The sequence below is a fragment of the Nothoprocta perdicaria genome, unplaced genomic scaffold, assembly GCF_003342845.1.
Source record: "Nothoprocta perdicaria isolate Ctin4 unplaced genomic scaffold, notPer1 scaffold_6, whole genome shotgun sequence".
Taxonomy (NCBI): domain Eukaryota; kingdom Metazoa; phylum Chordata; class Aves; order Tinamiformes; family Tinamidae; genus Nothoprocta; species Nothoprocta perdicaria.
In genome coordinates this window covers 8,259,446-8,279,402 of record NW_020455865.1, presented here as the reverse complement: position 1 = coordinate 8,279,402, position 19,957 = coordinate 8,259,446, and the positions used below count along the sequence as shown (strand labels likewise).

Sequence of the window (19,957 nt, the reverse complement as noted above, 5' to 3'; positions counted from 1 at the left end):
CTGCGCCGAGCCCGGCGCTGCCCCCGCGGGAGCCGCCGCGCCAGCGAGGGCGGCTTAGCGCCGGTCCGGCCCCGAGCTCYCGGTCCGAGCTGCCCCCGAGCGCGGCACCTCGAGCCGCTGTGGCCTCGCGCAGCCCGAGGCAGGAGCGCAGGGAGGGATCCGGAGCCCTGGCCGAGCAGGAGCGGGGCCTGGARAACGCTCCCGGCCGCCCGTGCAAGCCAAGGACTTGGCCCCAGCCCCCCGGCTCCAGCCACCCCGTGGTTCCAYGGATCACCCCGATCCGAGCTGCGCCTCCTGTCCGAGTGCCTGGACGGAAAAGGCAGCCGTTAGGGCTGGAGTTGGGCACATTTGCCCAGGGATGACATGTGCATTCCTGCCCTCAGGGAGAGGCACGGGCTGTGCAGCCTCTTCAACAAAGCTGGTTAACAAATTACGCTCTTTGGGGGGGGTTCAAAGCTGCGAAACTCCTRGAAAAGCCTCCCTGATAGCAAAATCCTGGGTTAAACTCCCCTTTTATGTGGTTCATTCTTACTGTTGATTGGACAGATGCTTGAGGATTTCAGTAACTACTCGTTTTTTTACTGTGTCATAGCTCTTTAAAAATTCCCTGTTGTCTTTCTGATGTAAATTCTTATGCTTCTCACCTTGGGAAGGGATTATGATAACTAGCTAACTAAATAAACGGATGATYCTTGAATGGGCAAAACAGAGCATGTGGAAAGTTTGGTCAGCTCATTCAAGGTTTCAAGGACTAACGTTAGACAAKGGATTCCAAACATGACTTAAATAGTCTAACCAAAATGAGAACCGCTGGATTTCTGCAGAGCTGAGCAAAGYTGGAGTTTATCTTTGAGAAGCATCAGAAAGTTGAGCACAAGGCATGTGTTCAGTCTGCCGTGTAACCCAGCGAACAAGATAAAAGTTCATAGAGTAAATCCCTCTTGTAACCAAGAAATTGCATATCTGAAGTTGAGTTTGGAGATAAGCAAAGGGAACAGTTCTGTACAGCWGCGTTTAGACATCAGCGTTCAGCAGGATTAAGTTAACATGTTCTCTGACCTGCAGTTGGCAGGATCTGGTTGGGGCTGATGCTGATGTTGGCTTGTTGAAATCCCCCAAACTTGCTGAGATCCTGGGCAGCTGAGTGCTCAGAGCGAGCGCTTTCATAGTTCATGGTGCAGCTCCGAGCCTTGTTTTCTTTGTTCTTGTTTTTTTTTTGTTCTTGCTTTGAATTGCAGGGGCAGCAGGCCAAAACAAGCAACACTTTATTACGAAGAACACAGCCAAGCTAGACCGCGAGACAGAAGAGCTGCACCATGACAGGGTGCCCCTGGAGGTGGGCAAAGTCATCCAGCAGGGCCGGCAGAGCAAGGGCATGACGCAGAAGGACCTGGCCACGGTGAGCGTCGCCAGGCGCTTCCCACGTCTCCTCCAGCTTCCTCGCGGAGGCGCCTGGCACCTCTGGCGGGGCGGAGTTGGGCACTTCTCTCTTTTGGGTTTTCTTTCTGTTTGTTTGTTCCTGGGTGGCTGCAGTGCTCTGGTATCGTGAATTGGCACTTTGGTGATTGAGATGTCTTTGCCAGATCCCTGGGCAGAATTAGTAACCTACAGAATAGCTCAGAGATTTATCTGGGCAACCTTTGTACATGTGCAAAGCAYACGAACAGCGTTATGACCAGTGAGCTCCTGGGAGGCATTTTTCCTTTCTTCATTTTTTTTTCCCAGCTTATTCTTTTTATTCCATCTATCCTTTTTATCCTATCAACTTAGCATTGACACAAGGTTATTTGTTGCAATTATGTCTGAAACTATGTTGAGAATCTCACTGCTGTGTTAATGAACTGTAGTATTTAGCGTTCTTGTTCCTCCTGGGAGACAGAAGGACAAGTCTGGCGGTGACGGGTGGCACCAGAACGCAGGAGGCCCCGTGCTGATGGGCCCTGCCCACACGTGGTGCTGTCTCCTCCAGGCCTGGCATGATTGTCTCTTATTAGTGCARTAGAGTTTTGGGCACTTGGCTCTGAATGTTTACTTTTTGTTGTGCCAAGGTTTGAGGCATCTTCCTTTATTATTATTTTTAGAAAATCAACGAAAAACCACAAGTTATTGCTGACTACGAATCGGGAAGAGCAATCCCCAATAACCAGGTTATGGGCAAGATTGAAAGAGCCATCGGTAAGTTTAGTCTTTACTAAAAGTCCCTACTTCAAAAAGTAGACTTTAAAAATGACAAAAAAGTCTTTAGTGTTTAAGAAGGCCGTTTTGGTGTAAGTTATTTATACTGCCTGTGGCAGGAGCAGTTAATGACTGTAGGTTATTATGGGYGGGGTATCATTAGTCTATGTTTTGATAATAGCTGGATATGCTGAGTAAAACAACTCAAAGCTCTCATTCTATCCCTCTTTTTTTATCCCTCTCTCTCTTTTTTTTCTATTTTYTTCTTCTTCTTCCTCTCTCCATCTTTACATATGGGACAGTGGGACAGTGCCCTGGGGATCTCCTTTGTACAGTGCCCCCCCCACCCCAAAAATCCAAAATGTGTTGAGAGCATTTGAAATCCGAGGTGTGCTGAGAGTCCTGAAGGACTGATGTTAACTCAGCAAAGCGTCTTGCAAACATCAGTGTTTCCTAGGCATGTATATTATTTCCTATAAACATAATCAACGCACAAGGAAGAACTGGAGCTTTCTCTGTAACTAGTCTGATGCTACAAACCAGTGCAGGATTCTTTCTCATTTTTTTTACCTTGCCTTCTTTTTTTTAATGTTTTATTATACTGTTATTTCCCCAAGTTTTGCTGTTGGGCGAGTGATAGAGCAGATGATGAGCGCTGTCTTTCTCTCTTATTCCAGGTCTTAAGCTGCGTGGGAAAGACATTGGAAAACCACTCGAAACAGGCCCCAAAGGGAAATGAAAATAAAGCCTCGAAATCAGTTTCTTCAGACTGATCTCGTCTGGCTGGTTCTCCTTAACCACCAGAATCTCTCATCGTATTGCCAAGCTGAACAAGAGGGTTTCAGACTTGCTTTGGGGGGGAAGGCTGCAGAATCTGTACTTGCTGTAAAAAGGCGACCTTAAAGAAGCGATTTTCCTGATTTTGTTTTTCCTTCCTCCTTTCCAGAGATTGAGGAACTAAATCCTGAAAAATACTGCATCCAATTTGCCAGAAAACATGTGCGTCTTGGTGTTTAGAAGCAGCTAATGTTAAGACACTTAGGGTGATCTGAAATGAGATCATTTAATTGGAGCAATTTTGGGGGAGGGTGGGATATATTATATATAAATAGTTTGGGAGAGCTGGGGATTGATTGGTGTCTGCATCTGAAATGAATGACTCAGTCACTGCATTGCAATGACATTTTTGTTTGTTCCTTCCAGCCTGTTTTAAAGAGATCTATAATAAAGTTTGATACCCTTTGGTTGCATGGGGTAGTCACTGCCTGTTCACCAGCTGGTAGTATAATTTTCTGCTGGGCATGAGTGGTGCTGTAGCACCCTCTTCCTCCTAGAAATGTAACCACCAGGACAACCCAAGCATTCGGGATAGGGGTGCCTTTCCACAGGTTTCCTGTGTTGTCGCAACCTTTCTCGCTGCTCTTTCTTTTCCTGCAGCTTTGGCTTACATCCCAGAGATGAAATCAATACTGTGCTGCTCTGTGCTTCTTATCTTGTGCAGGGAGTCTCTCTAGAGTTGTACAGAGCCACAGAGCCAGGCTGATGCAAAGACAATGCAGCATTTATATGAAGCCAGAAGCCTGAACCCTCCTTATCTCCTTTTCCTTCTTTTTTTTTTCCTCCCCAAGAGGCTTATTTCCCTTCCTGCTGGGTGGCACCACCAAGAAAGGTACAAACATTGTRGGCTTGAGGATCATGCTTTATGTGACAGTTTGGCACAGTATAAGCAGGACAGAGCTGAAGACCAGTCTGTGGAAGGGGGATAGGAAAGAACAGGYTGCTGTCACAGAACAGGACCGTGGCAAAACACCTTCCCTACAAACAGGCTAGGAGGTTTCTGAAGAGCAGCTTTGCTGATGGGCTACACAAGCAGAACTGGTTTGTTAACTATTGAACTTACGTTTCACTATGGCATTAATATTAATTTGTTTCCAAAGCAGTGGAGGAGAGGAATCCTTGGCTTAGGGTTTCCTCTGGGGCCTGGCTGCAGAAGAAACAAGAGCTCTTTGGCCTAATTGCACTAAGAGCCTAATTTTTGCTTCAGGAAACTTATCATTTCTAATGCCTTTTAAATACAAATTATCCAAGGTCCTTGAAACAAGTACGGGCARTTCAGTGGAAGGCGAGTACCTGGAGAGCCGGCTCAGGGCTGCTGCCTGGCCTCAGCCGTGCGACATCAGCACCTGCTCTGCTCCCTTCCTCCCCAACACCCTGCGCCCGCGCCAGCCACACAGCACCGTGTTCCTCCCATTGGCCCTGGCAACTACTGGATTTGTTTTCCYGGGTTACACGTGGGAAAGGACTTGTGCCACATCAGCTGCTCTTCTCCCCTCCCCAGGCCGGTGTTGGGCTCCTTCCATTTGAGAAACTTGCTGGGGCCGGAACGCTGCTCTCCTCGGCGAAGGATGGCCCGTCCTGCTACAAGAGCTGCCTTCTAAGTGTGTGTGTGTGTGTGTGTGTGTGTGTGTGTGTGTGTGTGTGTGTGTGTTTGCCAAAGCCCAAGCACATAAAGATGTCGCTCTACAGCACAGAAGATGCAGTTTACACAACAGTACTTTTCCCAAGGCCTTGGAGGTAGTTGAGGAAGCAGCACTTCTCTCTCCCAAGCTGTGACCTTGTCTTAAGGGCCTGCTGCTTTATTTGATAGGCATGCTGGCAGACAGCGAGATACCTTGGAGCCAGCCTCGACTGCGGGAGTGTGAGGTCTTGCTGGAAGATGCTCTGGTCTGCTTGCAGTTAATGGGCACAGGGTGGCAATGAGTGGTGTTGGATTAATAKTTCAAGGATCACCACCTTCCTTTGGCAGTGAAGATATAGTGACCTTGTCCTGGAAAGAAAGGTGAAAGTAAAGTGGTAGTTTGTATCTCGTAGGAAATAAATTGACCTCTTCCAACTCACAAAGAGGAGAACCTCTACGTGCCTGCCAGCACAGTTTAATCCCAACAAATAAACAGTCTAAAGAGGCCAACTGGGTTCCATGTCCTCTTTGGGGAAYCATAGAATTGTTAAGGTTAGAAGGGACCYTTAGAGATCRTCTAGTCCAACCCCCTGCACATACAGGGTCACCTAGAGCACAGGGCACAGGAATCAGTCCCAGAGGGACTGCAAGAGGTCTGTGTTTCTGTCCCAGTAGTTCTGCTGGGGGCACCAAACTGCTGGAAGGAAACCAACTGTTTAAGCTACCACTGAAGACTTCAGGTTGCCAGAAGCACGAGGATGAGCAATATTTGCAGGACCTGCTCACTGGCAGCACAGCCGGGAGAGGGARCACAGCCTCAGCTCTTTCTGGAGCAGTCACCTGATGGCATCAGCAACATTTCTAGGTCAGTCCTACAACTTGGAGTCACTCGTTTGCCGGCTATCAGATAAGAAGCAGAGGCCTTTGCACCTTTTTGATGTGTTGGCAGACCAGGGGGTCTTTCAGGGATTGCTGAACTTTCAGAAAATGCTGTTTTGGTGCCTTCCAATGTGCTGGCTGGAGCAGCAGGGCAAATAGAAAAGACCTTCCCACCCATCCTTATGGTCAGGCCCAATTCCTTACATCTTGAAAGGTGATGTTGTCAAAGCCCTGTGGGGCACTGCTCTCTGCTGCCATCCTGCTCGCTTGCCCTCTCCTCTTCAACAAGTAATGACCTCCTGCCATGACCATGGCCAGGACTAGGAGGGCCAGGAGGAGGCCGATCACCACCTCTGCCACAAGGCCGCTGGAAGACTTCTCTGTGAATGAAAGCGGATGAKGCTGAACCAGAGCTGTTTCCAAGGAGGGCTGCTCAGGCCTCTACAAAAGCCCCAGGGCCCTGAGCAATTCAGGGTTGACCCTTCCCAGGGTAAGCCAGGCTCCTGCCCTGCCCAGGACATCTCATGGGACCTGGCAGCAGTGGCAGCGTCCTGCACCACTGCTGCTCGCGGCAGGTCAGAGCTGCCAGCAGGGCTGAGGACAGCTTGCACCACGCCGGTGTTTGCAGCCCAAAAGCTGCACTGTTGTCCCCTGCTCCCTTCCCACCCAGTTGGAATGCCTCTGCCATGACAGATGTGGCTGTCTTGTACCATTGGCTGCCCCATGGCTTTCTCAAAGGCCCYAGGAAGTGCAAAACCTCATGCTTCAAGTTCTGAAACATGAAGTTGGGTGAGCACCCGTGCCCAGCTCTGCCTCTGAAGGCTGGCGTGAGCTGCTCTGGTGCATGGGACCCCAGGCCCCACTGCTGGCTGCTTGCTGGGACCATGGGGTATGGAAAGAGCACGAGGTGCTGTCGCCAGAGCTGCTGCAAATGCCAACAGCCCCTCACCTTTCCCTGACACGCCTGGGCTGGGATCCTGGCACTTTCCAGGGCTGTACGCCACGTCATCCAGCGCGACGGTCCCTCCTATCGGCCACGTGCTGGCGGCAACCTCGAAGACGATCTGCAGGAAGGCAGGAGGCCGCGTGACGCGGTGCTGGGAGCCCTGCTGTGAGGGGAGGGCTGGCCGGGGCGCGCGGCCCTGCTCACCTGGAACTCGCTGGGGCTCTGCACGGGCACGGCGGCGCTCAGCCAGCCGCGGCCCTGGCGCCCGGGCGCGCTCCACGCCGTGCGCTGCCCCTCGGCGCTGTGCAGCCGCACGCGCAGCTCCCCGCCAGCTGCAGCACAGCGGGGGGAGGCCCCCAGCCTCAACACCTGGAGGCCACCGTGCCCCTCCAGCTGCTCTGCGCTCTATGGAGCACACAGAGCCCACCAGGGTGGGCCCTCCCTGCTGCCCAGCACAGCTGGTGCTGAGGGGGGTTCCAGTCCTTGATTAAGACCCCAGCTCCCACCGTGAGCTCGCTTGCCCCCTGCATGTGGGGCAGCACTTACAGAGGTGCTCCGGGATGTCCATGTGGTACCAGAAGCGGAGGCAGGAGGCTGCAGCAGCAGGTAGGTGCTGGCTCTCCAGCTGGGCAGCGGTGCCCCCAGGGCCCAGCACACTGGTATCAAAGTACACGTAGCGACCTGCACAGGCGAGAAGAGAGCACAGGAAATTCCCTCCGTGCTGCATGGCCCTGGTCTCATCTGCTCCCCTGGGAACCTCCCTGCCTCCCCAGCCCCTGGCTGCCCGTGGGGCTGAGCCGTCCCTCCCGGGAGAGGGGAATGGGATATAGTGGATCCAGCCATCTCCACCATATGCTCAAGGCTGGGCCTGCAGTGGGGCTGTACTGGACCAGGGTGCCCCCATAAGGGCCTGTCTKCTGCAGAGTAGAGGTTTTCCTCCCCTTACTCCTGCCCCTCATTGACCTGGGCCCAGGCTGGAGCTGGCACATGGCTACTAAGGCTGCTTGCCCAGCCCCCCGGGATGCTCCAGGAAGGCAATTGAGGGTGACTCCATTTATCTTCAGCTATCTGATCCACTTGACCGTGCCAGCACGTCCTGAGGTAGAGGTCTCCTACCGTCCTTTGTGCCCAGAGTGTGATCCTGCTCAGGGCCAGGGTATTTGTCCAGGGGGACTCCGCTCTTCCAGCCCCAGGCAAAGCCGTGCGGATTGTCATCAGAGGGGCTGCTCCAGCCACACATGTCCAACTCAAAGTCACAAGAACCTAGGAGAAAGTCCTGGGTGATGAAGTGGCTCATGGAACATTGCAGGCATAGTCACCTTCCCTCTGCATCCACCAAGTGCCCTGGTGTGTCCTGAAGGGCCTCCACTTCCCTGGGAGCCACAAATTTGAGCCATGCAAGGCTCAGAGTGGCTGATCCCTACCTGGGCCTTCTGTTGGGGAGACAGGGTGGACCAGGCAGGCCAGGACAGACACTCCTGGGCCAGCGACAGTCGAGCCTGCATGGTGCCCACCATCATGTCATAGGAGCTCTCACCTGGTTCAGAGCAAGCACCATCCATCACACGCAGATCATCCAGCGCGATGTATGCAYGGTCACCGCCGCCTCCTGTGACCTCGAATATCACCTGCAAGAGARTTGGGGAGTGGGCACATGCTGAGGTTGGGACCGGTAGATCCCTGCCATCTAGTACTTAGCCCCAGAAGACCCGAAGSGCTCATTGTCAACTGGTGCTGTTGGCCCAGCACCTGTCCCCTTGCATGGCCATGCCTCCTGCAGCCTCTATCCTCACAACTTGAGTGCTGTAGCATCTGAGACCCTGCCCCGTCTCACCCTCCATTCTTGGTCTGCCTGGACAGTGACTTGGCCATGGTGCCAGGAGCTCCCCTGCATGGCGCTCACAGTAAACATCTTCCTCCTCTGCATGCCGCTCTCCTCCACGAAGACGCTGAGGGAACCTGTCAAAGGCCAGAGATGCTGGACGTGCAGCCTGGGGTACAAGGAGGAGACTGATGGCACTGCTGTGCCTTGGCACCAGCAGAGCTAACCAGCCTCCAATCTGCTTTGAAGACCTCGTAATGGGATTAGCAGGTTTGAGCGTAGAGCTGGTCATGGCATGAGCTTGTCTGGGTCTGAGGCCATAGTGATCATACGTGTTTCTTGATGGGTATCGTGTCTTGCCTGGACACCACAGGCCAGAGGCAAGAAATGAGTTTGCCCCAGGAGGCTGTGACATTGGGGCAGGGAGCTTGTCCCACGGTTCCCATCTGAGGGCAGTTTCCCAAGCAGGATCCCGGGCTTTCACCAGGACGTGGTGCTCACCTGGGGCCTCGTCGCCCAGCTGGTACCAGAAGGTCAGGCACTGGCCTCGTGCGGAGGACTCGTAGAGCTCGGAGGAGAGCGTGGCCACACCTCCCATGGGCAAGGAGCCCTTGCTGGTCCTAACCAGCATGTAATGGCCTGAGGAAAGAAAAGCCCCCATGCCAGAACCCTGCTGTGTCACCTTGCCCATGGCAGGGGACAGCAGAGTCAGTCAGGAAATTCCTTTTGTCACTTGCTGGGACCGCTGGGTTTGTGAAGCTCAGTGTCCCTCGGCGCTCATCTTGTGCTGAGCCAGTAGCTTGGGGTGTGGAGGCTGGGGTGCCCAGGGTGGTGGCCAGTGGGCAGCAAAGGGGCACCCTTGGCACCAGCAGGCAGGGCAGGGATGGGGATAAGGAGAGGGGAAGAGATGAGGATGCGGCAGGTCTAGTCAGAGGCCGTCAGGGGCACAGGGAGCATTAGGGGCAGGAGCAGAGGCAGAGGGTGAGGGGTTGGCAAGGATGGGAACAGGGATGGGGCAGCAGCAGGGACACAGTTAGGATCAGGTGCAGGAGGAGGGGGGACACTCAGGAGGGCCGCCGGAGCCCCGATACCTGTGGCCGTGCGGGTGGTGTGGTCGGCCAGCGGGCCATCAGCGCCACTGCCGCTGCTCTGGCGCAGCCAGGCGGGCTGCCCGCTGGCCACCAGCCCGCAGGTGCCCGCCTCGAAGGAGCAGAAGTCCTGGGCGCCGCAGGGCCCCGCGCGCAGCGTCACGTCGTCCAGGGCCACGCTGCCCACAAAGCCGTCGCGCAGGGCCTCGAAGATCAGCTGCGGGGACGGGCAGAGATGCCAGCTTGAGAGGCAGCACGGCCCAYGGGGCACCCCCGGCGTCCCCGCCGGCCGGCTCCCACGCTGCCTCACCCGGTACGCGCGCTCTCCCTTGAGGCTGAGCGTGGCGAAGCCCCGGTGCCACACGCTGCCCTGGGCCCCCCTCCTGGTCCACAGCACCAGCTCCTCCTCTTCCTCACGCTTCAGCTTGAGGTTGAGGGTGCCTGGGCAGAGCGGAGCCGTGGAGTGGCGACATCGCTGCTCGCAGCCACCCTGCCCTGTGCCCAGGGCCGTTTTCTGCACTGCGGGAGCCTACCGATCTGCGGGCCGGCCATGCGGTACCAGAAGGAGAGGCACTGCGCCGCGGCGGGCGGCTGCTGGTATGCGGTGATGAGCTGTGCCCGCTGCCCACGCGTCCCTGGTGCGGCGGGGTCAGCAGCGAGGAAGTAGCCTGCAGTCATGGATGGAGAGAGGGTAGAAAAGGGGGTGCTTTGAGTCTGCCCAGGGAWAGGGCTGCCAAAGGAGCCTCCGGGTGGGTGCATGGCAGCCGTCCCTTACCTGAGCCAGTGGTGTGGTCGGAGCCCTGCCCCTGTCCCGTGCCTCGGACCCACTGGAAGTCGCTGCGCTGATCCTGGTACCAGCCGCACRTGCCCGTCTCGAAGTTGCAAGACAGCTCTGGCCAGCGGGAGAGGACAGTGGTGAGGGTGGATGGACAAAACTCCGCCAAGGCAAGCAGCCACCCGCAATGCACTTCTCGATTTGCCCCTGCCTCAGCCCATCTGCCCTCACYGCCAGGACGCGGGCCCATGCGCCCAGGGGAGCCCAGGCTTCCCCATGTGCCCGGGGGAGGCGCAGGGCGCTCGCGCGCACCGCGCTGCTGCGCCCATGGCTGTACCGGCAGCCTCCGGCGGAGCGACGCCGGGGTCGCAGCTCACGAAGGTCACGTTGTCGACGGCCGCGCTCACCGTCTCCTGCAGACTCACCTGACCCAGCAGCTCAACCTGGTGGGACAAGGAGCCGGTGAGTCCCAGCTCTCTTGCCAGCCCGTGGCAGCCAGCGACGGCCACAAGCTCAGGCTGGGGCCAGTCCCCTGCATGAATCCCGCTGCTGGCGTCACCTGGAAGGGCCTGGGCCGCTCGCCCAGCAGGATGCGGCCGTGCTGCCAGGCTGCGCTGCYGCGGCCCTGCACCCGCCAGGCCAGCTGCGCGGTGCCCGTGGCRCGCTCGACCACACGGACAGCGAGGAAACCTGCGCGAGAGGATCAGCGGGGCGGTGGCAGGGACCGGTGTCCCCATGCAGCGTGACGGGGCAAAGCCCAGCGGTGGCTGGGGGGCATTGGCCCCACGCCAAACCGGGGGCAGCGCAGGGCTGGAAGGGGCAGATTTTACCTTGGTGGCCACTGGGGAGGCGGTAGTTCATCTCCATGGCACAGGCTGGCCCGGAGGGGCCCAGTGGCGGTGTGCGCGCTGTGGCCACGGCCACCATCTGCCCTGCCCCGCTCCGGAGGGCCAGGAAAGCCCCTGCGTGAGGAGACATGTCCGGAGGTCAGGGTCTGCCTCCCCGCCCGCGCCCCCAGCACAGCTCCCGCCGCCAGCAGCCTCCCCAGGGCGGTGCTGAGCACCTTGCCCTTGCCACAGCRGTGCCGCTCCCCTCACCAGTGGGAGCAGGAGAAGGGGGTGCCTGCGGTGCGAGYGCCCCTGTGACACTGGGGACAGTCAGTACAGTACAGTCTCAGCGACCGGCAGGGTCTCACCTGCGCCGCCGCGGGTGCTGCCCGCGGGCTCGGCAGCTCGCTGCACCTCCCAGCGCAGCCGGCCCACGCTAACATCGTGCCAGCCGCCGGCGCCCTCCTCAAAGGTGGTCGCTCCTGTGAAAGCCAAATGCTCAGGCGCCCTGCAGCGCTTCCTGGGGCAGCGTGGGGGTCGGTGGGTGGGAGAGGTGCCCCAGGCCAGCCCCACCGCCCGGCTGCTGGGAGCCCAGGTGGGGGCATCCGCAYGGGACAAGAGCTCCCCAACAGCAGACAGAGGCTGGAGGCCTTGGGGTGGCCCGGGCAGGGTGCTGGTGAGCTGGGGTGCTCCCGCCCGGCCGCGGGCACTCACCGCAGTGCTTCTCATCGGAGCCCAGAGGGCAGTTCTCCACGAAGTTGCAGGCCAGCTCGTCGCTGATGCACTGCCCGCTGTCGCAGGCGAACTCCTGGGCTGCGCACGGGCCGGCAGGGCCCCGGCTCGGCAGCGAAATCTGGGGCTTTTCTGATGACAAAACACTGCAGGTCAGAGAGGAGTCACCTGGGCCGCTCAGCAAAGCTCGGCCTTGGCAGCATCACCCTGCACAGCCTGGCCAGGGCTGAGACGAGTCCTTTAGTGATGTGGCCAAAAGACACCGGGAGATTTTAGGGGGGCTCGCAGTGCTCCTGCTCACCCTGCTCCTGCTTGCAGTCTGGAGAGAGGATCAAGTCGTCAAGGGCCACCATCCCCGCGTCGCCGGCCACTCCTTCGATCAGCACCTGCAGGGCAAGCCACCCGCTGCAGCACCAGCACCGAGTCATGCTGGCCCCCGCAGGCTCACAGCGCTCCGAGAATCAGCGAGGAGCCCCCGGGGGGACGTGCGGCCAGGTCGGGGCAGGCGAGGCCTTGCGGGCAGAGCGGGGTCGACGCGGGCAGCCAGCTCACCTTGAAGGTCTCTGTCACATTGAACTCCACTCTCTCCCGGACCCAGCAGGCGCCCAGGTCCCCYGTCCGCTCCCGCAGCAGCTCCTTGGTGGAGGCGGTCACGTAGTAAATGCTGAGGCGGCTGGTGGCAGAGCCGTGGAGGTGGCAGTAAAGCACCAGCTGGCAGCAGAGAGGGCAGGTGAGAGGCGGTGTGGGCCAGCAGGGACATGCAGCCCCTCGCCGCCTCCTGGGCTCCCTAGTCTCTGCCTCTGTACCTGCCAAAACCCCTCCATCCACCCCCAGCAAAGGGGCAGCTTCATGCAACAGGTCCCCATGCCTAGAGAGGCTTTGCCATGGTGCACCGGTGGGCCCCAAGATGCCACTTACAGAGCAGGAACTGGTGGCCTGGAAACTGGGACTGCTCAGCCTGGCCACCCCGCTGGTGCTGCCCACGTGGAGGAAATAACCTGCAGGAGGCCCGGGTGAGCGGCAGGGCCGCGTGCCCCGCGGCGCGCAGCGGCGCCCGCTCCGCTACCTGCCCTGCTGCTGTTGCTGTGGTCGCGGAGCGGGCGGCCGGGCGCGGGCGCCAGGTTCGCGCTGCTGTTTCGCTGCCACGCGGCCAGCCCGGCCTCCGCCTCCCAGAGGCACAGGCCTCCCTCGAAGGTGCACGCGCTGACGGCCTCTGTCGAGGGAGGKGAGCGGTGACCTGGGGTCGGGGCAGGGACCCAGCCCCGTCCCGCCGCCATCCCCGCTGCTCACGGCACCGCGGCGCAGCCTCGTCCGAGCCGTCCCCGCAGTCGTCGGTGCCGTCGCAGAAGTGCTCCAGAGCCACGCAGGAGCCCCGCTGGCATGCGCCCTCCTCGGGCCCACACGTCTGCCTGCCCGGCCCTGGGGGTGCGCAGGCGCCATCAGCTCCTCGGTGGCCTCCATGGGGTCCCCGCTCTCCAACACGGCAGAGCGGTGCCACAGCATGGCCACCAGGGACCCCCCCCACAGCCCCATCCCTCCAGGGGTTTCCCTGTCCGGGTGCAACTTTTCTCCACCTGCCCCATGTCCGCGCAGCAGGAAAGCTCCCACTGGTGCCACATGCGGATACAAAGCCCAAACCCACCCCCTGGCTCATGCCAGCTCGTGTCTCGGCCCAGAGGAGGGATGCGGGGCAAGTGGACTGCATCTTACTCTGCAAGCCGCAGTTCCTGAACACAATGTCATCCAGCGCCAGCTGCGTCCCACGGCCGGGTGACGGTGTCACAGAGAAGGTGAGCTGCGATGAGAGGCCCACGGTTGGCAGGAGCTAAACTAGCCCCACTCATCTGTCCAAGGGCCAGGGCCAGTGGCCCAGCACCATCCCCCTCAGTGGCACCCAGTGTCCCCTGGGTCCCTTGTCTCCCTGCAGCCCAGCTCTGCTGCTCGCTGGCCACCCCCAGCCTGCTGAGCTGCGTCTCGCCRTCCTGCATCACCTGGAAGGGCCCCGCGGTCCGGCCCGGGAACGCCACCAGCTCGTGCCAGCCCTCAGCTCCGCGCTCGGGGCTCTGCCACAGCTCCACCGTCTCGGCCGCAGTCGCCAGGGTCAGGCGCAGCGCTGGTCGCTCTGTCCCGTTGAGCCCTGGAGTGATGGTGGAGAGGTGGCCAAGCGCCCCAGTGACACCTCCTCTTCACGGGGCAGCTCAAGCCTTGCTGGCTCTGGGCGAAGGGGACTAAGGTCGCAGGTCCCGCCAGACACGGCTTTGCGGGCACTGAGGGGGGCAGCAGGGTGGCAGGGCACCATCTCCGGATGCTGGTGCCTTTCTGGCCTTCAGGAGCTCTTCCAGTGGGGAGATGACCCCATCCCACCACAGTGTCCCCAGCAGGGCTTTACAGCAGCCCAAGCTGGGCCGGGCTGCTGCTGCGATCCYGGCACGCTCACCGCTTCCCGAGAGGTGATACCAGGCCCGGATCTCACAAGTGGCAGCTGCTTCCCGCATCACTGGTGACTGCAGCCAGGCTGTGACTGGTGTCTTTCCGGGGGGATCCGCTGCAGCCATGAACCAGCCTGGGGAGGGCAGAGAAGGACCTGCGTCCCCGTGCGCTGGCACCAGAGCCASCGCTATCGTGGCTGGCCTGAGCTCACCAAGCACCCTGGCTCCCGTCCCAGCCATGATACGGTGCCAGGCATTCATGACCAAGCAGCGTCCTGCTCACCCAGATCTGTGCCCACGCTGTGGTCCGAGTGCGGCCCCGTGCCCCAGGCGGCCAGGCTGGCCCGGCCCCGCACCCATCTGYAAGACGAGGTGCTCACATCCCGCCAGCCACAGTCGCCTTCCTCAAAGTCGCAGGTGAAGGGGGTGCCCAGCACCAGCGACACCCCGAGGTACCCTGGGGACAAGCGCACGGGGCGTGAGGGCAGAGCCGGCTCTGCCGGGGGCACCTGCGCCACGCTGGGCGCCTGCACCCGGCCCTGGCTCTGCGATGTCCCTGCTCTGGTCTCTGGGCAGGGAGCCCCYGGGGTGGCGCGACCCACCGCACTGGTTCTCGTCGGAGCAGTCGCCGCAGTCGCAGGCGAAGTCGCAGAGCTGCTCGTCCGCGCGGCCGCACGCGTTGACAGCGGTGGAGGCGCCGGAAAGGGCAGCGCTGCCTAGGGGAGAAGAAGGGGGTGACCACCCCGCTMGGGCCCCCGGCTTGTTGCTGCTCGGAGCCCTCCGCTCGGAGGGGACATGTGTCTATGGTCTTCATCTCAGGGGAGCTCCAGGCTCTCAGCAGCATCGTCCTTCAGCCGGGACCTTCAGCCTCTGCCCCAATGTCCAGTGGTGGCGCTTGTGGGAGAAAAGCAGAATGTCCCGAGGCCTCGGGCTAGGCAYCATAAGAAGGGCTCTCATGGCCCTTCTCACCCCACACCTTGCATTTTGGCGTCTCCCACTTGCAGCACGTTCTCCACACGCTCGGGAGGCAGCTCAGCACAACCATTACAGCCAGAGCCAGCTGAGCTGCAGGATGAGGCCTCCTGAGGTTACGGTGCTATTTCCAGCCCGGTTGCTGTATTCCCCTGTCGTCGCTGCTGCTCCATCTATCAGCCCTCCATGAAGGGTTGGAGCTGCAGGGTCTGCTGCACCTCACAGCCTGGGCTTGGGTGTTGTGTTCGGGAGGGACTTGATTCTTGTGCCTAGGGAGGCTCAGCCTTACTCCTGGCCGGGAGGGTTGAGCTTTGAAAGAGCCTGCTCATCCTGACCCACACAAGAGGGAGATGCGAGGGGAAATGATTCAAACATTTCCTCCTATTGCGGAGCAAAGCCATCAGAGATATCCAACCCAAAGCCCATTTGCATCCCGGGCAGCTCCGGTAACCACCAGCCTTTCAGTGAGTGGGAAAATCCCAGGCTGACTTTTGTCAGCAGCATCCCAAGGAAGGTTTGCCAGGCTATATTTGCCTTGTTTCCCCACAGAACTACTGGGGACTGAGGTGTCAGTCCAGTCCCCCGAAAGCTGCAGCAATGCTGAGGGAAAGAGYGAGCCCCTCTGCTGCACGCAGGCGATGCAGGAGCCCAGCTGCTGCCTGGCAAAGCAGCACGTTTCACCCCCTTCTCCTTGGAGGGCAGCGGGTCTCCTCCCGCCCAAGCCAGAGCATGGGAGCATCTGGTCCCGCAAACACCCCGCAGGGCCTTTGCACCGGTGGGTTTCCTGGTACAACCGTGACCCTGGGCGGCCCTGTGCTGGGGAGGGACACAGTGAAGCAGCTGGCACCATGTCCCCCTCTCCCTGCAGCGTGACCCTCGACACAGCCCCAGCCTGGGGCACAACTTACCCAAAAGTGTCAGGATCAGGAGGACCGTGTGCTCAGACATTGCAGCCTCCGGGCTTCAGCGAGGGCAGAGCAGAGCAGGGAGACGCAAGGAGCAGGCAGGCAGAGGGGGTAGCCGGTGTGAGCCGAGGCTGGAATCTGCTCCCAARGACCTGCCACACTTTGGACTTCAGCCCCGCTGTTATCTGTGCAGCGGGGCTTACGCTTCCCRAGCTCTCATCCCTGAGCCACGGGGGTCATGGAGAGGGATTGCTCTCGGCTGGGACAGGCAGCTCGGCTCCGCTGTGAGCATCACACACGAGGAGTTGGCAACCACTGCTCTGCAAGGCCGTGTCACCCAGGGAAATCTTCTGCTCCCTTTCTTATCAATCTCCCCCTTTTCAACCACCTTTCCCAACCAGGCCAAGAAAGAGGTGCCACGAGGATGCAAGGAGGCTGGGCGAGCTGGGGGGAGCCTCTGGGTGCAAGCAGGCAGCAGGGTGCACCCCAGCTGGGCCTGGGGGCGGGAATGGGGTTGCGGGGAGCAGCCCGAGACAGGAAAGGCTGATAAGCAGGATGTGGTCCCTGCCCAGCAGCGTCACGGGTCAGGGTGCTGGCCATCACCTCTGTCTCTGCCACTTTGCCAAACAGATGTTCCTGCACCCTGGTACCCGGGCAGCTGGGGACCTCTATAAGCTGATGCTACAACAGAGCAGCCCTGTTTTTGCCTGCCAGCAGCCCCAGGGCCTGGAGCTGGGAAACAGGCTCCTGTTGCACAAACCTGAGCACCGAGTGCCTGCTAGCAGCTGGCCTTGGGCACCAGATTGCAACTCCATTGTGTCAGGTGCAGTAAAACTCACGGTTCARCTCATTCCCCCGCACCAGCCTGGGTCAGGCTGTGCCTGGATGAGGAACTCTGCGCCCYTGCGGAGAGGGGTCACCCAAGCCTGGCACGTGCGTGGAATCTGGCAACCCTCTCTGGCAAGTGCCCAAGCTCAGCACAAGTGTCCTAAGGGCCAGYCCTTCACCCTGCCCCCAGGCAAAGCCGCCACGCTAAGGGCAAGGCAGTGCTCCCAGGAAAAGCCCCATCTCTGTCCCTTGGATTTCAGAGAGGGGAACCAGTAGCCAGCACAAGGCAGGCAGGTGATTGAGCAGCAGCCACGGGTGCCCTTCCTGGGCCCCTTCTGTTGGAGGGCACAAGCTTGCTGCTCCTCTTGCCCTGRGTTTTCCATTGCAGCACAAACCCATCAGCCAGCGAGGAAGGYGACAGGGGCTTCTGCCTCTCGCAGGTAGCACCAGACACAGCCTGTGCCTGCAGCAATGGGCAGGGATCCCTGGCCATCGCTCCGCCTCCCCGGGAGGTAAACACTGTCCTGCTCCAAGTGTCAGCTTAGAGCATTACCATGAGAGGCACAAAGTTCAGCTGGGGCCGGGGGAGCTACTATTGGTGCCCCCTGAGGTCACTACTGGGGTCCCTTTGTTTATTATTTGCATGATGGGACAGAGCACGTCCTCAGCAAGCACACAGGTGACACGTGGGARGAAAGACCAATGCCACTGCAAAGAGGCTGGCTTCAGCACCGCCCAGCGACCGAACAAGAGATGACGAGCACAACCTGCAATCTGTCCTCATTGCCTCTTGCCCGGTCCCAGGGCACMGCTAGGAAGACAGGATGTCCTTCCTTTGAGAGAAGTCAAGCCCTGGAACAAGGCGTTTAGAGCTAATGTGAAGTCTCCAACTACGCAGATATTCAAAAGCCATCTGGGCAGAGTCCTGAGCAAGCTGCTTTGGGCAGGTGGTAGGATTAGGCTATCTCCAGAGGTACCAACCAACCTCAGCAATTCACTGATGTGAAGGCAGCCACCAGGGAAGCTGCACTCTACACTACTAACATAAATCTCATTCTGTGCCCTCCCGAGTTTAGATGCCTAATATCCATTGATGTTCACATGTGTGACGTTCACCCAGACCAGGCTGACAAGGTCTCAGTCCGACAGATCCATTTCGCCTATAGCGGCACCCATGTCACCTGGAGAAGTGACATGGTTTCTAGGGAGATCCCTAGAAACAAGAGCTAGGAAATAACAAGTAGCAAGAGCCAGCGATGCTTTCCTGGAGAGCTGAAATCAAGGATCATCTAGCTCAGGGTGTTAATAACTACTGATCTGCTTAGGTGAGAACAGGGTATGTTCCCTGACAGCTTAGTCCTCGGACTCTAAAAGCTCAGGGCAGGAGATAACAGTTTATAATCACAGTGCTCACTGCACAGCAACTCTGCCCCTTCCCTGGGCCAGGCATGGGGACCACGCTGCTTCTCCCAGCAGCTCCCTTGGTTCATTACTTCTGGTCCCAGCTTGCTCAGTTGCCTCCTCTCCAGACAGCACTTCTGCACATCAGCGTCTTGGACAATTCACAAAACGGGAGGACAAGTAAGTGCAGWTTTTAACTTCCCACACCCAACCCCACGCACCTCCAAATCCTGAAACACAGTCTGCTGTCACCACCTCAGACAGAACCAGCTCCAATGCGAGGCCTCCAGAGAGGCGTCTCCACGCAGGGCTGGGAAACTGAACTCTGCTGTGGGRGAACAGTGAGTGCAGCCAGGCCCAAGCCCCACCTCGGGCTGCAGGACCAAGACAGAGCCACTATCACACACACAGACAACCAAGCAGAGCCAACCGTGCTGCCCAACATGTTTAATGGTCACCATGCATGCAGGACAAGCCTTTGCCACAAGCAAGGCTAAGGCAGAGCCCCCATCAGCCTCACCAAGCTGTGGGATTCACCCTCAGGCTTTGCTGCGTGCGACAGGGGGACAGGCAGAGCCTGTGGCACCGAGGAAGTCCAGTGAAAATAGAGATRTGCAGATGCCTTAGGAGAATTCAAGGTTCTCAGAGCAGGGAGTTCAACACAGAGAAAACCAGCAGTGCCCATTAGCTGCTGGGAACCCTGCTGCTATCTCCCCGAAGGCTGAGCTGGAGAAGGCAGCCAGGCCAGCTCCAGGCTGGTATGAGGCGGCCACCTTGTCTCACCGAGCTAGTAGCCTTCGTCTGCCCAAGTGATCTCATAGTCTGGATACTTGGCTTTCAGCTTCTCTGTAGTCACGGAGTGCTTTGCTCGCCCAAAGCCCTGGAAGAAGAGAGACAGTTAAAGAGTAAAGGAGGCGTGGTGGCCACCTCTACTGTAGCTAAATGTACCCTTGGGGACGGGAATGGGATGATGTGTGAAGAGACTAYGGCAGTGAAAACAACCACTGATCCCGTATCTATGAGAGATACGTGGGATTCAGTCAATACTTGGCACCACCCCACACTGCCGCCTGGCAGCGGGGCCAGCGCACCCAGCACCCCGGCGCCAACCCAAGGGGGCCGGAGCTGAGAAAACCAGGACCGCCACAACACTCAGGGCACACACAGCTACCGCCTGCAGCCTCCATCCGAGTGCCGGGGCCTCCAGAGAGGAGGATGGAGAGCGACACGGGAAGGAGACCGTGGCCAGGGGGCTGAGGAGAGGCTGGATGCGGGTGGTTCCTGCAGGTGCCCCGACCTGCAGCGCCTCCGCGATGCCTGCTGGGCACGTGGGGGCCTGCTGCTGCCAGCCGGGAGCACGGGCAGCTGCGTCTGCAGACCCCGGTGCTCCCGCGGSCGCGCGGACTCGGCTGCCACAGGCGCCTCCGGGAGAGGCGCGGGCTTGGGGAAGGGCTGGCTGCTCCCGGCTGCGGCAGCCTCCAAGCCGGGCACGCGCCGGACCCCAAGGGGCACGGAGCCGAGGCCCGCAGGCCGCGCAGAGGCGGCGCTGGGGCGGCGCGCGCTCCGTCCTCACCATGGAGTAGCCGTACACGTGGATCCTCCTGGCGCCGCGCTCGTGGCGGATCCTGCCGCCGCCCAGGCACTCGCAGTCGCAGCCCAGCGGCTCCAGCTCCGCCGCCAGCCGCTCGTAGATGTCGGCTGCGGGACACGCGGCGGGGGC

At 59.4% G+C, this 19,957-nt stretch overlaps 3 protein-coding genes across 3 annotated transcripts in view; 1 reads left to right on the top strand and 2 right to left on the bottom strand.

Moving 5' to 3' along the window:
• The first annotated feature begins 348 nt into the window (after positions 1-348).
• Positions 349-3,391, top strand: EDF1 (endothelial differentiation related factor 1). The gene is made up of 4 exons (XM_026049233.1): positions 349-421; positions 1,239-1,399; positions 2,082-2,175; positions 2,853-3,391. The coding sequence occupies exons 1-4, from the start codon at positions 364-366 to the stop codon at positions 2,912-2,914; spliced, it is 375 nt and encodes a 124-aa protein (XP_025905018.1). The 5' UTR covers positions 349-363; the 3' UTR covers positions 2,915-3,391.
• Positions 3,392-5,698: 2,307 nt separating this feature from the next.
• Positions 5,699-16,051, bottom strand: MAMDC4 (MAM domain containing 4). The gene is made up of 28 exons (XM_026049614.1): positions 16,012-16,051; positions 14,734-14,847; positions 14,415-14,588; positions 14,133-14,265; positions 13,694-13,847; positions 13,413-13,497; positions 12,993-13,121; positions 12,769-12,915; positions 12,621-12,700; positions 12,255-12,413; positions 12,004-12,088; positions 11,685-11,834; positions 11,339-11,452; positions 10,974-11,105; positions 10,703-10,833; positions 10,481-10,586; positions 10,144-10,260; positions 9,902-10,036; positions 9,679-9,809; positions 9,372-9,585; positions 8,782-8,919; positions 8,293-8,417; positions 7,996-8,086; positions 7,575-7,721; positions 7,005-7,139; positions 6,663-6,790; positions 6,462-6,576; positions 5,699-5,892 (listed from the first exon to the last, which is right to left on the bottom strand). Exons 1-28 carry the CDS (start codon positions 16,049-16,051, stop codon positions 5,699-5,701), a joined length of 3,603 nt encoding a protein of 1,200 aa, XP_025905399.1.
• Positions 16,052-18,688: 2,637 nt separating this feature from the next.
• Positions 18,689-19,957, bottom strand: part of PHPT1 (phosphohistidine phosphatase 1) — a 3,639-nt gene continuing 2,370 nt past the window's right edge. Inside the window, exons 2-3 of the mRNA XM_026049613.1 lie at positions 19,811-19,935; positions 18,689-19,117 (exon numbers count right to left, since the gene is read on the bottom strand). Coding sequence (XP_025905398.1) covers positions 19,025-19,117; positions 19,811-19,935 — 218 coding nt within the window. The 3' untranslated portion in view covers positions 18,689-19,024. The remainder of the gene's footprint in view (positions 19,118-19,810; positions 19,936-19,957) is intronic.

Bases quoted from the DNA above. Each gene is read 5' to 3' on its own strand.
- EDF1 (XM_026049233.1), top strand. From the start codon at position 364: ATGTGCATTCCTGCCCTCAGGGAGAGGCACGGGCTGTGCAGCCTCTTC. The intron at 1,400-2,081 runs GTGAGCGTCGCC...TATTATTTTTAG, and splicing joins CGCAGAAGGACCTGGCCACG to AAAATCAACGAAAAACCACA. The intron at 2,176-2,852 runs GTAAGTTTAGTC...CTCTTATTCCAG, and splicing joins CAAGATTGAAAGAGCCATCG to GTCTTAAGCTGCGTGGGAAA.